Source organism: Grammomys surdaster, unplaced genomic scaffold (assembly GCF_004785775.1).
Source record: "Grammomys surdaster isolate TR1022 unplaced genomic scaffold, NIH_TR_1.0 320014, whole genome shotgun sequence".
NCBI classification, from domain to species: Eukaryota; Metazoa; Chordata; class Mammalia; order Rodentia; family Muridae; genus Grammomys; species Grammomys surdaster.
In genome coordinates, this window is record NW_021627162.1 from 1 (window position 1) to 16,048 (window position 16,048).

Consider the following 16,048-nt stretch of genomic DNA (forward strand, 5'->3'; position numbering starts at 1 on the left):
CCCAGACCCTGGCACCCACAGGACTGTCCCCAGACCCAGCCCAGAGGGAAGACCAGGCATGCCGTGCCCTCACACTTTGGAGCGGTCCACGGGCTCCACTTTCCAGAGCCAGTTCTCTGGGAAATAGCTGCGTACGAGAACATCATCTTCATCTATCAGGTCCTCCTCCTGCAGCACGTCCTGGGCTGGGGACAGTAGGGACGGCAGTGAGGAGGGGATGTTTTGCCCTCTCAGGCATCACCACCCATTCCTCAGCTTCACCTGGCCGCTCACCTCGGGCAAGGCCCGCCTGGCTCCTGGTCTGGTTCCTGCGAAGGTCCTCAGCAAACTTGCAACAGGACAGGAAGGGCTCCCGGCAGGCCAGCTGAGGCACGCGCGCTGCCCGCTGCTCACAGGTGCGCGCCATGGGCAACCTTGTCATCCCATCTTGGCAGCAGCGCTTGGTGTCTGGAGAAGAATACTGGCCCACTGCCAGGCCCAGGGAGGCTAGGCAGTTGGAGGGACTGAAACCTCAGCCCCATCAACCCCTAGAACCACCAACACATGTTTGAAGAACGGTCAGCAGGCCAATGGGCGGCACCAGCCAGCCTCTACCTTCAGCCCTTGGCTTCCTCGCCCTTGACACCACAACTGGCTGAGGGGCTGCAGAGGACAGAGAAGCGGATCCCACCCTGGCCCTGGACATGGCTCCCAGCATTCCATGAGCACCGGCAACATACACTTCTCGCTGATAGCCTTCTGGAAGTTAACACTTCTCTTTTGCCGACTTTTCTTCTTGGGACAGCTCAGGCCTGGTAGAGGGCAAGAGAACAGTCAAGCCACGGGGAGCTCAGCCTCCCTTCTTCCTAATCCTCAGCCCAGCCTTCTGCTCCTGAATCTGCCACACACACACACACACACACACACACACATACACACAGAGAGACATATAGAGACACACACAGAGAGACATACAGACATATACACACAGACATACACAGAGACATACAGACATATACACACAGACACACACAGAGACACACAGACATACACACAGACACAAACACACAGACTCACACACAAACAGATACACACAAACACACACACGTACACACACCCAGACACACACACAGAAATACAGACACACACACACAGACATATAGACATACACACACAGACACACATACTCATACACTTACACAGACACATATACACAGACCCACACAGACACACACAGAGACATACAGAGACACACAGACACACACACACACAGAGACACACAAACACACACAGACACATATACTCATACACTTACAGAGACATACAGAGACACACAGACACACAAACACATACACAGACATACAGACACACACACACAGACACACACAAACACACACAGACACACACACACACACAGCCTTCCCTCCTTTGCTCCCACTGGCTCTTACCCTCTTTGGTTTGAGTTAGTCGATCACCATCAGAAAAGGCCAGGCCAGCAGCCTGGAACACCTGAAGGGCATCGTCCCCACCTCCAGGACCACAGCCAAGGTTGTAGCTGTTCATTACTTCAAAGACCTAGCAGGATAAGGCAAGAGATGCTAGGACACGAGTGACCCTGCTCCTCAGCTGAGGGTAGGTTCGAAGATGAGAGACGGGAGTGGGGAGACCAAAGACATCCAGGACCCAAGGGAAGACTGGGAAGAGCCTATAGGGACTGAGACCAGAGAACTAAGTCCCAGAGCTTAAGAGAGGAGGAGGGGGAGGAGGAGGAGGAGGAGGAAGGAAGGGGAGGAGGGAGGAGGAGGGGGAGGAGGAGGAGGAAGAGGGGAAGGAGGGGGAGGAGAAGGAGGAGGAAGGAAGGGGAGGAGGGAGGAGGAGGAGGAGGAGGAGGAGGAAGAGGGGAAGAAGGAGGAGGAGGGGGAGGAGGGAAGGGAGGAGGAGGAGGGGGAAGAAGAATAAGAGGAGAAGAATGCATGGAGAAGGTTAGACAAACCTTGCTCATGTCGAGGGGTTTGTGAGACCGGCCACCCACAGCGTACAGAGCCGTGTCCACAGCTCCCAGTGCCACTAGGGCTTGGGAGTCGGTCTGAACCTGGAGCTTTATGCTGCCCCCGCTACGATACTCCTTGGGACCATCCACCTTCAATTTCAGCTGCCAGAAACGGGGAGAAAAGGACAATCAGCACACGGAGTGTGCGCGGGGACACAGGTCAGTAGTTAAGTGCCACATCCAAGCGTGAGGACTGAACCCCCAGAATCCAGGTGGGCACCAGGGCATGCCTGTGATTCCAGCCTGGAAAGGCGGAGACAGAGGGATCCCCCAGAGCAAGGTGGTTAGCAAGACGAGGCTTATCAGTGAACTCTAGGCTTGACTGAAAGAAACGGCCCCAGTGACTACGGCCAAAGAGCGAGTCACATGATCTCCGTGTCTCTACAAGCATGTGCACACGTGCATGTGAATCTGTGCAGTATGCAAACTATGCATACACACATGCCCACCTCCCATCCACGAAGATGAAAGAAGAGTGAATTCTCACCTCCAGCCCCAGGCACACTCAATGGCTAAACCAATCATCCTGTCCCCCTCAGAGCCTCTGGATGCACATGCACACTCGAATATGCGCACACACACAGAAGCACAGGCAAGCACACATGCATTCGAGCACACACATGCATACACATATGCAAGGGAACATGCAAATGAACATGTACATACATGCACATGCAAGCACACACACAGGCAAGCAGACATGCATGCACCCCACACACATGCAAACACACATGCATTTGAGCACACACATGCAAATGAACATGCACACATGCAAATGAACATGCACACACACATTCGCACATGCAAGCACACATGTATTTAAGCAATCACACCCTCATGTGTGTGTGCAAATACACGTGCAAATGAATATGCACACACACATGCACGTACATACATGAGCGCACATGCACGCACACACACAGCCCGCACCACCTCTCCAGACCCAGTCACCTGGCCCTCACAGTCCCCGGGCTGGATGTGGATGAGCAGGGAGTTGGCCACAGGGAGTCCTTGGTGATAGAAGTAGGCCACAAAGTAGAAAGAGGGTGCCAGGTGATGGCCCACCAACACGGAGACAGAGGTCAGGGTCCTCCTGGGCTCCCGACTCATAGCCACGATCTGGCCTCTGGAGATGATCTGAGCCGGGGGGTGAGGGAGGTAATGAGTGGCTTCCTGCTTGGTATTCACCCTGCCCCCCGTCCTACACCCAGCACTCCTGTACCCCGGGTCCCACATACCATGTAGTAGTAATGAGAGAAGGTAGGCTCACGGATGCCCACGGTTCGAAGGTTCAGGATAAAGGTATCCCCCACACGAGGGGACCGAAAGTCTTGTGGCTCAATGGACAGAAAGCCACCGCTTCTTGAAGGTGGGGCTTGCACAGTGAGCCTGGCCACAGCCGGGTGGAGGGAGCCCGCAGACACCTAGAGAGAAGGCACAAAGGGCAGGGTCTATGCCAAGGACCCAAATACGCCATCTCTTCTGCCAAACTCCACCAGAAGCACTCAGGAAACAGCTCGTGCATCCACCCTGTCCCCAGGCCCATCCCCGGGCCTCAGAGCAGCACTACCAAGAGCCGAAGTTCTGTGACAGTCTGCGGGATGTTGATGGAGATGCTGACTTGGCCAGCTCCATTGGTGTTCTGTTGAAAGTCATCGAGGGCTTGCGAGTCAGAGCCGGACACCAATATGGCAGAGACTTTGACAGGAACGGCAGAGGCTTCAGAGCCTGATACATCTCGGACCAGGGCCTGGAGGAGACGGTCAGAAAGAGGTGTCATCAAGACTGTGTGGCCCACACCCTCTCCCCTCCAGCCCTGCCCTTCCAAGAGGAACCTGCAGCAGGAAGGGGGCCCCAGGCACAAGATGCTTCTTGGTGTGGCTGAGATCCAAGGAGAGGGCAGATGACACAAAGCGCCAAGATGTCAGCTCTGCCTCCTCCATCTCTCCCCCTGCAAGACAGAGGGCAGAGAGGTGGAGGGCAGAGCCCAGGAAAAAGGAGACAAGAGCCTGTCTGTGCATCGCTTCATCTGTACAGGAGTGCATGGCGTATCTATCAGAGAGTGAACCAGGAGGAGAGTGGTTTGGAACAGTTAAATAAAAGAAGACAGGAAACGGCAGGACCGCACTGGGGTGAGACCGTCTCCTGGGTCTCCTGGGTCTCCTGGGTCTGTGCTGGTCCTGAGCCTGAGAGGTGGCAGAGGTGTGGAGCTGCACTGGACGGCGAGGACGAGGAGCTGGCGGGTGTGTCATTTGTGTTTTTAAACTGCCTCCCCCTCAGAGTCCTCAGGAGCAAGGGCTGAAGTGCCAGCAGAGGGAAGCCACCCACCTGGAGACTCGATGATGGCCGCGGCAGCATAGAGACGCAGCCCCTCCAGGTCTCTGATCCCAATATTGGCTTTATCCAGGGCAGCCTGGAACTGGTCCTTTGAGATGGAAACGTGAGTCTGGCCTTCCACCAACTAAGACAAAGTAAAAAGGCCGTGAGTGGGGCCGGAGTCCTCACTTCCCCTCGTCACCCCCTTGTCAGTCACCTCCTTGACCGCTACCTTACCTTGGTCTGGGTCTCTAGGCCCCGAAGGAAAGTCCTCTTCCCCTGCTCATCTATGAGTGCAAAGCGTGTGTATGCCACGCCCTGCACAGGCTTCCCGTAGACGTACCTGTTGCCATGGGGAGATGGGAGGAGAGCTAAGGGCTGGGGTGATAACTCAGTCGGTAAAATGTTAACCACTCAACCACAAAGACCTGAGTTCGATGCCCCAGGGTCCCTGTAGAAATGCCTGGAGGTGTGGCAGCACCCATTTGTATCCCAGCAGTGGGAGCATAGAGACAGAAGGGTTCTGAGGGCCAGCCAGCTTAGCCCAGTCAGTGAGTTCCACGGCAATGAGAGAATGTATCTCCAAGGAGATACCTGAGGCTGTTCTCTGGCCTCCACAAACATACACACACATGCCCCCACACACAGACACACGCGTGCACGCCTCCAATCCCAGCACGCAAGAGCAGAGGCAGATGGTTCTCCGTGGGTTCAAAGCCAGACGTGACTACACACATGGTGAGTGTACAGTTGGCGTGAGACTCCGCCTCAAAGAAACCTCAAATAAAAGAGGAAGAGGAGGAGAGCCAAGGGTGGGAGGAAGCTGGGCTTTGCAAAAGACTGGCGGGGGAGGGCGGCATAGGTGGGTGGGTACCTGGCCTGGATGTCTAATTGGATATCATCACGGTCGGTGGGCACTGTCAGGATATATGGCTTCCAAGGAGTAATCTTCACTTCAAAGTTGGGAAGGACTGAATAAGGGTGAGGAGATGGGCAGGTCAGGCACTAGAGACAGGGTGCTCCATAACGTCCTCACCGAGGGCTGCCCAGCTCACTCCCTTGTCTCACCCCGTATGTCAGCGCTTACCGTATTTCTTCACTTCAAAGTAGGTGCTTCTATTGGACTCCAGGCCGTCTGTGAACCTAGCTGAAATCTTCCAGGTTCCGGGCCTGAGAATGGACAACCAAAGGAGTTGAGCTACCCACCCACAGACAGCCATGGCCCGAGTGAGTCCAGGCTATCCACCCACAGACAACTATGGTCTGAGTGAGTCCAGGCTACCCACCCACAGACAACTATGGTCTGAGTGACTCCAGAAGAAAGTCATGGTTTGAGCAGAGGTTTGGGAGGGGTAGAGTCAGAACATCTGGAGCGTGCCTCTGCCTGTCAGAGGTGGTAGACAGTGCTAAGGGAAGCAGGACTTGGGGTGGTACAGATCGAGGGGTACCCTGAGGTGGGGGAGCTCACTCTGAGATGTCTGGAATGATGAAGCTATCTTGGATGATGGATGTGGAAAGAGATGCCACCTTCTTGTGTACACGGAGGCCATGGGAGTTCTGCAAGGGGAGTCGATGTGGTCAGGTGGGAAGTCACATCAGTGTACACAGGTCGGGAAGGTCAGAGGTCAGACACTCACCTCCACTGTGACCGTGAGGGAGTCAGTGGATGGGCGCATCTTTTGATCCAGTGCAAAGACCCGATAACGAACTAAGAGAAAGATGGGGGTAGGTGAGAGGTGAGTGAGTGTCCTGGGCAAAGGGACTGGGGCAGCTTAGGGGAGACAATGGGGACTGAACAGCTAAGCAAGCCTCCAGGGTGGCCCTGTCTGTGAAGTCGCCTTAGTGTTCTAAGCTGCCTGAGAGTGGCAGAGCAAAGGCCCTGAGGCTGGAGGCTCACCCTGCTGCCCAGGGTTATAGATAGGCTGATCGGTCTGCACAAAGATGTGGCCTCGTCGGGAAGAGAAGAGCAGGTTGACACCCTGAGTCTCTGTGGCTTTAGATGCTATGTTCCTTAGCCATGGAGACTGGGCCACCAGCTGGATGTGGGGGGCTCTGAGCAGGTTAAAGAGGCCACACCTCCTCACGTTTTCCAGTGGAACCTGTCGAGAGAGAAGGAGACTATCAGACAGAGCAAAAAGAACCCAACATGGAGCCCGAGGTAGGGACAGCAAGGCCGTTGTGCCGGAGGAGAGAGTCAGTGAGGGAGATGGGACTTTAAAAAGCAACAGAAGGGCCAGGCACAATGGCACCCGGCTGTAATCCCAACACTTGGGAGGCCCATAATAGGAACACTGAGTGATTACAGGCAATGTAGGCTACACCCTGAAACCCTGTCTCAAAAACAAAACTAAACAATAAAATAAAACAAAAAGGCAACAGGCAAACCAGGTGTATTTGGAAATCTTAGCACTTCAGAAGCTGAGGCAAGAGGACAGCCATGAGTTCAAAGCCAGCCTATGTCACATAGCAAGCTCCTGTCTGTAACTAAATAGACAGACAACGGGGTGCAGCAGAGAGGCCTGAGAAACAGCAGGGGTGTGGGCACTGGTTACCTCAAGGCTGAGAAGCACCAAGTCATTCCCCGAGCTGAGCTTAAAGTCCTTCTTTGGGGAACAGTCACCACCTGTTGGGTTTCTGAGGAACACTGATCCTTTTATCTCCTGTCCTGGAGGGGCATCCAGGAGCTGCACCCCCACTGACAGGGGCGTCCCCAAATTAACCACAGAAGGGGAGAACAGGAGCAACCTAGGAGAGCAACGAGGGGCATCTTCAGACCCAGCCTAACCCCACCACCCCGCTCTCTCACCCTTGGCCAACCCAAACGCCAGTGTCTTCCCCAGGACCTGGGCTTCTGCAGAGATGAGGCAAAGAAGCTGACCATCCAGACCAGCCCGCAGAGGAGCCGCATGACTGGGGGATCCAGGAGAGGTCCGACCTGTCTGGTCTGACCGTCTGCTCCCTTCTGGTCAACCTAGGGTTGGGGCAGAATTTGACTCTGGACCTCGCCCCTCCTCTTGCCCCATGAGCCGGGAAACCACGTGATGGCCAAGAAACGCAACTGGCCCTAGGCCCAGAGCTGGGGAGGCAGCCCAAACATCAGGGTCTCTGAAGAAATCTTGGCCCCAAAATGGATCTTGTGCTTCCTTGTTTATTCCCAGTACCAGGTACCTCCCTTAACTCTCTGTGTGTGTGTGTGTGTGTGTGTGTGTGTGTGTGTGTGTGTGTTTGCCCATGTGCGAGTGTAGACAGCTCCAACATGGCACGAGGACAGGACAGGTAAAGTTCCTAACAGAACGAGAACGGGGTCCCCAGACTGACCCTTGCCTCACATTCAGGACGTCCCTCTGCTTGGTATAGGCTCTAGCAGAAAGCCTGTAGTTCAGAGGACGGGGTACACCCTCGTCCCCACAGGGAAACTGGCCTGAGTAAGCCGTGTTCTCTCTCTAAACTATGATGAAATGCTCAGCCCCAGGTTGGGCTTCACCCTCTTCACAGACAGCCGTATGCACACCACACCGAACAAAGGACACCGGAAGAAGCACAGCACAAGTATTTTATTTGGCAACTTCAGCCTGACACGAAGGGCAGAGTCTTCTGCACCCTGTTCCAGTGTCTCCAGCAATCCCACTGTCTCATCCCCTTGGCACGGCTCCTGGCTCCACACCCACAGAAGCAAGCGCTGCAGCGCCCACAGCCCAGCTCAGGTGGGAGCCCCAGCTTGCAGCAGCAGAGCCTGGCACCCACTGCGGTGACTTGTTCAGCCACCCTGTGGTGGCACTTCCAGGAACCTCACTCAGTGAGCTGCAGAATCCAAGAGTTGGCTCCTCACGTATCTGGCAGGCGAAGGAGGGTTCCAGAAGTGGTAGGGACACTGTGTAACAGAAAGACAAGACTGGAGCCAGCTGCCTAGGCCCGAAGTGTGCAGACTCAGAATTGAGTGGTGTCCCCCGAGTCCCGGGGAGAATGAGAGGAACTGGCTTCACTGCTGACTGAGGCATGACTCAGGGGAAGCCAACCCTGGGTCCCTGCAGTTTTCCCAAGTCTCAGGACTAGACTCACCAGTCCACCAGCTGGGCTCCAATGAGGTCATGCACGTGGTAGGCAAGACCCAGCCGCACTGCTGAAGGGGCCCTGCGGCCCAGGAGCTCTGACAGGGCAAGCTCCCGGTACTTGGCCTTCCGCACCATGCTCAGTACAGCCTGGCGTCCTGGAGGAGGAGGTCCAGGAAAAGGAAGAGGTGAGTCAAACTTGAAGACCTGAAGACCCCCAAAGGGTCCTCCTGAGGTACCATACCTTTAACAAAGCACTTAATGAATCTCCCAGCTCCAGGCACAGCCAACCACCAGCTTCCAGCGTCACGGACAGTGAGGACCCCAGCATTCACCAGATGCCTGCAGGCGGGAGGCGGCCATGACGACGCAGCCTGGGCTCTGAGACCCCTCCCTTCCTTTCTCAGTGGTTGACCTGTGGACACTGAGCTTCCAGAAACACAGGCAACCCAAGCAGGGATCCACTCACTCTGCTGGCTCTACCACTGCTGCCTGGGTGTCCTTCTGTATTTTCTCTGTAAGTGTGTGTGTGTGTGTGTGTGTGTGTGTGTGTGTGTGTGTGTGTGTAGTATACTGTGTGGGCAGGGACACAAGCATGTAGAGGCTACAGGTTTACATTAAGTATGCGCAATAACTGACCTTCTAAAAAGTCATTTTTACGTGTATTTGTGCTTTGATTACATGTTTACCACAGGCATGCAGTGTCTGTGGTGGCCAGAGAGGGTACTGGATCCACTGAAACTGGAATTATAGACTGTTGAAGAGCCATTTTGTGGGTGCTGGGAATTGAGCGTGGGTCCTCTGGAAGAGCAGCCAGTGCTCTTAAACACTGGGCTATTTTTTCCCTTCTATTTTTCGAGACAGGGTTTCTCTGTGTAGCCCTGGCTATCCTGGATCCTGCTCTGTAGACGAGGCTGGGCAAGCACAGCCCTGAAATGTGTCTGAGGAGTGAGGGTCATGACCTCATAGGTCTGGGCTTACCATGACGGATGAACTCTCCTCTCAGCCCTGCTACTTCCCAGGGGAGATCAGTGATGTCATACACCGCAAGTTAGAACGCAGGAGCCCAGGCTGGACCCCAAACCCATCTGTACTAAGACCTTGCCTAATACTTTCTCTTTACAGGGGACCCTGTGAACTTGGATCTTTAGGGACCCTCTAGGGACTCCTGCAGGCTGGAGAATGTTTCACTTGACTAAACAGAAACCCAGCTCACTCAGAAGGAAAAGCGCTGCCAGAGACCTGACCCCGACCCCTGACCCCTGACCCCAGCACATCTCACGTGATCTCCGGGTCCCTGAAGCCGTAAGTCTGTGTCATCTGGTCCTGCTGGAAACTAAGGTCCCCACAGGCTGGGAACACTGAGGCCAGGAACTTCTGAACCGCCCCAGCACATGGTCGGCCGTCGCAGGCCTTGAGGACCTAGAACCAGAGTTGATGTCGGTGGCCAGCATGGGCCCATCCCCCACCATGGCTCTCTATCTCTGACTCCCCTCTCCCTGGGTGCTTCCACTTCCCTCTTTTCCCTGCTTTCTTCTTCCCTCCCCCACACTTCCTCCTCTCCTCCCCCATCTCACTAATTACCAGAGCTCTGTGCCCCGAGTGACATGTGGGCTACAGATAATGTTCCTTTTGTCAGTTATTTCTATGCCCACCACACTTGTCCCCTCCCCACTCCACCCCCTCTCTCACCCCCACCCCACCCCCTCTCTTACCCCCACCCCTGTCCCCCCCTCTCACACACCCTGGTCCTGTAGTCTTCCGTGAAGACAATCCCATGGGCATCCAAGTCAAAGCCTAGCTGGATGATTCTGATCTCTCCCCGCTCTTGAAGCTCCTTCTGTCTCCACAGAGATGATGGTGGAAAGAGAAAGACAGGGTAAGACAAGCAGCCATGTTCTGAGCCCTAGGGTACAGGGTCTGATTGCCAGTGTGTGTGTGTGGGGGGGGGGGTGGCGGGATTAGGACAGTAACCATGGAGACACTCAGGTGACCGACAGACAGCTGCTTCCATCCAGTCACCTGCCTCCCACACGCCTTATGAGCTGCGGGTCAATCAATATACATATTTTCTTTTCTTTTTTTTTTTTTTAAGATTTATTTATTTATTTTATTTATGAGTACACTGTCGCTGTCTTTGGACACACCAGAATAGGGCATCCAGTCTCATTATGAATGGTTGTGAGCCACCATGTGGTTGCTGGGATTTGAACTCAGGACCTCTGGAAGAGCAGTCAGTGCTCTTAACCGCTGAGCCATCTCTCCAGCCCCAATATACATATTTTCTAAGAGCAGACTTATCAGTCACTACAATTAAACAGTGATGCAGGGTATGCCTTTAATCCCTGCACTTGGGAGGCAAAAGCAGCCTGGTCTACTGGCTAGCCAGGGCTACACAGCGAGAGCTTGTTTCTAAGGGAAAAGACAGACAGTGATGGAGACAAGGCCTGCCCCCTAGGACGCATCAGTCTAGATTCTGGGTGGAGGTGTGTGAGAAGCACTGGATAAATACTTAAATAAAAATGGTGCCGGCTGTGATAGCACATGCCTGTACTCAGTACTAGACAGGGGAAGGCAGACCTTTGAGTCTGTGGCCACCCTAGGCTGTAAGATCCTGCCTAAACGCCAAGCAAACAAACAAGAAGTAAACACAAGCAACAAACCTAAACAAGCTACCCAGGACTTCTGTGGGCAGCAACACAACAAAAGCCAGAGTAGGTAAAGACACTTCACCAATCTGACCACCTCAGCTCAGGCCCCGGGACACACATGCACTGTGGAATGTCTACCTGCTCACACACGCACATAAAACACATTCTGTTTAAAAAAATCTTTTTAAGGGGCTGGAGAGATGGCTCAGCAGTTAAGAGACTGACTGCTCTTCCAGAGGATGCTGGTTCGATTCCTGACACCCACATGGCAGCTCACAACTGTCTGTAACTCCAGTTTCCAGAGATCTGACCCTGTTCTGGTCTCTGAAGGCACCAGGCATGTAGTGAGTGCATGGACATACATGTAAGCAGAACATCCATACACATAAAAAACGAGTCTTTTTTAAAAAGTTTTTTTTTTTTTTTTTTTTTTTTGGTTTTTCGAGACAGGGTTTCTCTGCATAGCCCTGGCTGTCCTGGAACTCACTTGGTAGACCAGGCTGGCCTCGAACTCAGAAATCCGCCTGCCTCTGCCTCCCAAGTGCTGGGATTAAAGGCGTGCGCCACCACCGCCCGGCCTTAAAAAGTTTTTAATTGTTTAAATAGGTGTGCATGGTGGCTTCCACTTCTAATCACAGCACTCTGGAGGCAGAGCCAGGGGATCTGTGAGTTCAAGGCCAACCTGGCCTACAGAGTGAAGTTCCAGGGCACCCAGATCTACAAAATGAGGCCCCGTCTCAAAACAACAAAAAAAAAATTTTTTTTTGCTCAAACATTAAAAAGCTCACAGGAGCCGGGCGGTGGTGGCGCACGCCTTTAATCCCAGCACTTGGGAGGCAGAGGCAGGAGGATTTCTGAGTTCGAGGCCAGCCTGGTCTACAGAGTGAGTTCCAGGACAGCCCGGGCTACACAGAGAAACCCTGTCTCGAAAAACCAAAAAAAAAAAAAAAAAAAAAAAAAAGCTCACAGGATCACAAGAATTACCAAACAGATATAGTAAAGCAAACAAAAACTCAGAGAGAGAAAAAACCAGGGAGGGGCATTTGCTGATCTGAGCAAATCTGCCCAGCACACGACCAAAAATAACAGGGCACACAGAAAGCAAAGCTCAGAAGTCATGCGGTCCAGGGCTGCATCTTTAGTCATACCAGAATGGCCACCAGGAGGAAAGCACTCCTCCCCAGGGAAGAGCGGAGGGTGCCCACACGTCAAATTACTTTGGATTCTGTTTTATTTTGCTTTTTGAGACACGGTTTCTCTGTCTCCCACACCTGCCTCTAACTAGCAGGACCCCTCTAACTCGGCCTTCTGAGCCCCAGAGTTACAGGTCTGAGGCACAATGCCTGGCTAATTACAACTAATTTATTAGGCATTTTGGGAAGAGCTAAGAGAGAGGTGTTTTAAGGTTCTTGACATGGGTAAATCATAAACGGCAGCAGAGATGCAGATTTCTCTAACCTGGTCAGTACACGCTGTAAGCACAGATGAAAGCACCCTACAACACCCTAGCGAGACTACATTAAGTCCAAGAGACTTAAAAGGTAAAAAAAACAAAACAAAACAATAATGCCACTAAAGCTGACGAGTAAAAAAGCACAACGAAAAATTACTGGTAGGAAATTCTAAAAAGACGCAGCAGGCTTAGGGCTGGGGAGATGTCTCAGTGGGTAAGGTGGCCTTCTGCTGAGCCTGCCTCTGGGGTCCACATGACGGAGGTGACAACTCAATCCCACAATACCCTCTGACTTCTACACATGCATGGTGGCATGTGCACATGCACACATATAAATGTGAATAGAATAGCAATAGAATGCTAGTTTGTAGCGCAAGCTGGCCTTAAGAGCACAGAGATCTGCGTGCCTATACCTTTAGAGTGCTGGGATTAAAGACATATGGCACTACACATGGCCAAAAATAATAATAAAATAAAAGATAATCATAAGTAACAATACAGGCTTAAATATGTCCTAGTCAGACACGGTGGTGCATAGCTTTAATTTAAGCACCCAGGAGGCAGAGGCAGGTGGGTCTCTCAGAGTGAGTTCCAGGACATCTAGTGCTGCATAATAAGACCCTATCTCGAAACCAAACTGAGAGAAAGTCCCGGTAGGAAATTTAAAACTGAGAAATGAAGTCAATGGACTAGGACCTCCGTGAGTGCCGAAGACATCAGTACAGCTGCATACAGGAGTGCTCATCGGGGGCTGGAGCGATGGCTGGGTGGCTGAGCCATCCTGCTCTCATAGAGCTCCCACATCTGGTGGCTCACAACCACCTGCAACGTGTAACTCCCCACCTCCAGGGACCAAGTGCTCTTCCGGCATCTGAGGGTGCAGACCCACGTGTGCACACACCCATGAGTACAAGCACATAGCCACAAACAAATAAGATTAATCTTTCTAAACACACTATTAATCTAAGATGATTATAAACTCATCAGTACAATAATAAAGGAGTCAAGAACTACGGAACATGGAAGTGTCTGAGGGGCTCAAAGAGAAGATATGATGTCTATATGATTTCAGTGCCAGAAGAAAAGCAAAGAGAGATAATACAGAGAAATTTTTAAGAGCTGGTAATAGCCAGGCAGTGGTGGTGCACGCCTTTAATCCCAGCACTTGGGAGGCAGAGGCAGGCGGATCTCTGAGTCCGAGGCCAGCCTGGTCTACAGAGTGAGTTCCAGGACAGTCAGGGCTACACAGAGAAACCCTGTCTCAAAAAACAAACAAACAAACAAAGAGCTGGTAACAGGGCTGAGGAGGTGACTCTCCTGCCAAGCCTGCTGACCCAAGCTCAATCCTCCCCTCTCCAAAGAAAGAACAGACTCCCTCTAGTGGTCTTCTGACCACTGTAAACCCTGCCACTAGGGAGACGGAAGCAGGAGAACATCAGGTTTAAGGCAGTCTAGGCTATAAATTAAGACCTTGTCTTAAACAAAATGTTAAATTGTGTGAGCATGTTTGCACCCTACTGTGCAACTCTGAAAGTTTTTTGTTAAAAAAAAAAATGTTACAGAGAGGAAGCACAGGGGCCATGGCCTGAGGAGGAGGGGAGAGATCAGAGGTCACCTGCAGGAATCAGTCTTCTTCCTCTGCACAGATTCCAGACACTGAACCCAGGTGATCCAGCTAGGAGCGCCCTTTACCTCTAAGCCATCTCACTGACCCTAAATAATTTATTGATGTTGTGATGGCTTAAATAAACTCTATCTACTGCTAGGCATCATCTTAATACCCACTAGCCATTTGTCTGTGAGTTCAGTCCCTGGAAGATAAGTTCCCAGTAACTCTGACTCAGCAACCCACACCAACAGATGACTGTGACTTTTGTTTTTAATTTAAAAAAAAAAGAAGAAGAAGAACCTTCTAGGGCTGTTGAGATGGCTCAGTGGTTAACAGCCCTGGCTGCTCTTCCAGAAGACCTGAGTTCAATTCCCAGCAACCACATGGTGGCTCACAACCATCTGTGATGGGATCCGATGCCTTCTTCTGGCACATAGTTGTATATGCACATAAAGCACTCATATAAAATAAACAAATCTTTATTAAAAAAAAATTTCGCTCACCCCCTTCACACAGACTTTATGTCTGGCTCAGAGACAGTTGTCCTGCTCTTGGAAATCAATAAACATTTTAATTATAATTGGGTTGAGTCTGTGGTCTTTCCCCAGGGGTCAGAAACTCTGTAACAACATAAGGGCAAAGCTAAGCATAAGATCTGTGACGGACGCTGAGGAGGAACTGCCCAAGTTAAGAGGAGCCCATGGAGGCATTCACAGTGTTACAACCTCTGAGTCAGGCAGAGGCCTGAGAGTTCATATAAAACAAGGGCTGGAACCTGCCCACTGGATTCAACTGGGAGTAGCATGTGATCCTTGGGCCTCCTCTCCTAGGATCTGTGAGGCAGTCCTTCACAAATATTAAACACTGTGTAACCTACACTACTCGTGGCTTTTGTGTGAAGAGACATGGCCCTGGCTTTCAATCACCTTGGTCACGAGGTTACGTCACCCCTCTAGTCGTCCTAAGGATCTCATTGAGGCCCTGTGCCTTCTACTTGTGCACCACAGCCTAGAATGATCTGCAATGTCGTGGCCCACTGTCCCGTACTTACCTGCAACTCAGTGCGCACATCAGGCTAGCGGTTGCTGTGTGCCTTCCTCCTCTGTTCGATCCACTAATCACTAACCGATCACTTGGAAAATCTAAACTCATCTCTCTCCCTCGGTCTCCTTCACCTGCGACCTTCCGTACACCTTTGCCCGTGCTCACCAACCTTCTCTAACACCCATCGCCTGTCAGATGGAAGTTGACATCTGCCTGCAGTTCCAAACCCCTGGGATGTGCTCTGCATCTGCCTTGGCCTAACGCCTGCTGACGGACTGGCGGCGGGGTCGCCTGAGTGTCTGAGCGACAGGGACTTGGCGAGTACCCTCGAGGCGACTCGAGGCTGCGGACCGGGGAAGGGAGGGGACGTCAAAGCTCTCCGAGGCGCTCCTCACCAGTTGTAGGTCGGCCACCGTCCGGTCTGGCACGAGGCTGTACACTTGGCTCCTCAGCGCGATGGGTGGCAGCGCGTCCTCGAACAGCCCCCGGGGGAACAGCTGCACGAGTTCCTCGATGGCCTCGCGCGCCGAGCCTGCGGTGGAGCAAGCCCGGGGTCAGGTCCGGGTGGAGGGCGCGCAGATGCTCTGACGCCTGAGCCCTCAGAGAGCCGCTGCCTGGGTTGCCATGGTTACCCACCCTGGTTCCTCCTCCTCCTCCTCCTCTCCCTCCTCCAAGGGTGAGTACCCTCCGGGCCTCCCGGTTGCCATGGTTACCAGCTCTCGCCCTCAGAGGATCCGCTCTCACGGGCCCCGGCGCCCGCTGCCGCTTCACTCCAAAAGCCTCAGACGCCAGGAGCCGTCTCTTGCGACTCATAGCCCGGATTTCAGGGTTCCGGGAAACGATGCCTGAAGACAGCGTCTTCCGGCGCAGAGTAATGACGACGGGGGCCTCTGACAG

The 16,048-nt window shown here is 52.9% G+C and overlaps 2 protein-coding genes across 2 annotated transcripts; both read right to left on the bottom strand.

Annotated features, from left to right (window-relative positions):
- Positions 1-52: 52 nt before the first annotated feature.
- On the bottom strand, positions 53-7,316 carry LOC114616420 (complement C4-like). The gene is made up of 18 exons (XM_028761880.1): positions 7,189-7,316; positions 6,898-7,090; positions 6,243-6,444; positions 5,983-6,053; positions 5,814-5,902; positions 5,433-5,515; positions 5,220-5,316; positions 4,583-4,688; positions 4,358-4,490; positions 3,865-3,980; positions 3,600-3,779; positions 3,268-3,453; positions 2,981-3,166; positions 1,973-2,131; positions 1,428-1,554; positions 720-791; positions 274-468; positions 53-185 (listed from the first exon to the last, which is right to left on the bottom strand). Exons 1-18 carry the CDS (start codon positions 7,251-7,253, stop codon positions 70-72), a joined length of 2,376 nt encoding a protein of 791 aa, XP_028617713.1. The 5' UTR covers positions 7,254-7,316; the 3' UTR covers positions 53-69.
- Positions 7,317-7,882: 566 nt separating this feature from the next.
- Positions 7,883-16,004, bottom strand: LOC114616421 (serine/threonine-protein kinase 19). The gene is made up of 7 exons (XM_028761882.1): positions 15,865-16,004; positions 15,547-15,683; positions 10,139-10,234; positions 9,677-9,816; positions 8,639-8,736; positions 8,405-8,552; positions 7,883-8,216 (listed from the first exon to the last, which is right to left on the bottom strand). The coding sequence occupies exons 1-7, from the start codon at positions 15,962-15,964 to the stop codon at positions 8,171-8,173; spliced, it is 765 nt and encodes a 254-aa protein (XP_028617715.1). The 5' UTR covers positions 15,965-16,004; the 3' UTR covers positions 7,883-8,170.
- Positions 16,005-16,048: the final 44 nt, after the last annotated feature.

What these genes read in the sequence shown, in the direction of transcription:
- LOC114616420 (XM_028761880.1), bottom strand. Translation starts at nt 7,253, where the DNA reads ATGCGGCTCCTCTGCGGGCTGGTCTGGATGGTCAGCTTCTTTGCCTCA. An exon ending in TGGTGCTTCTCAGCCTTGAG is followed by an intron (nt 6,445 to 6,897) that starts GTAACCAGTGCC and finishes CTCTCTCGACAG; the next exon opens with GTTCCACTGGAAAACGTGAG. An exon ending in AACCCCTCGACATGAGCAAG is followed by an intron (nt 1,555 to 1,972) that starts GTTTGTCTAACC and finishes TTATCCTGCTAG; the next exon opens with GTCTTTGAAGTAATGAACAG.
- LOC114616421 (XM_028761882.1), bottom strand. Translation starts at nt 15,964, where the DNA reads ATGAGTCGCAAGAGACGGCTCCTGGCGTCTGAGGCTTTTGGAGTGAAG. An exon ending in CGGTGGCCGACCTACAACTG is followed by an intron (nt 10,235 to 15,546) that starts GTGAGGAGCGCC and finishes CTGTGGAGACAG; the next exon opens with AAGGAGCTTCAAGAGCGGGG. An exon ending in GGAGCCCAGCTGGTGGACTG is followed by an intron (nt 8,217 to 8,404) that starts GTGAGTCTAGTC and finishes TCTGTTACACAG; the next exon opens with TGTCCCTACCACTTCTGGAA.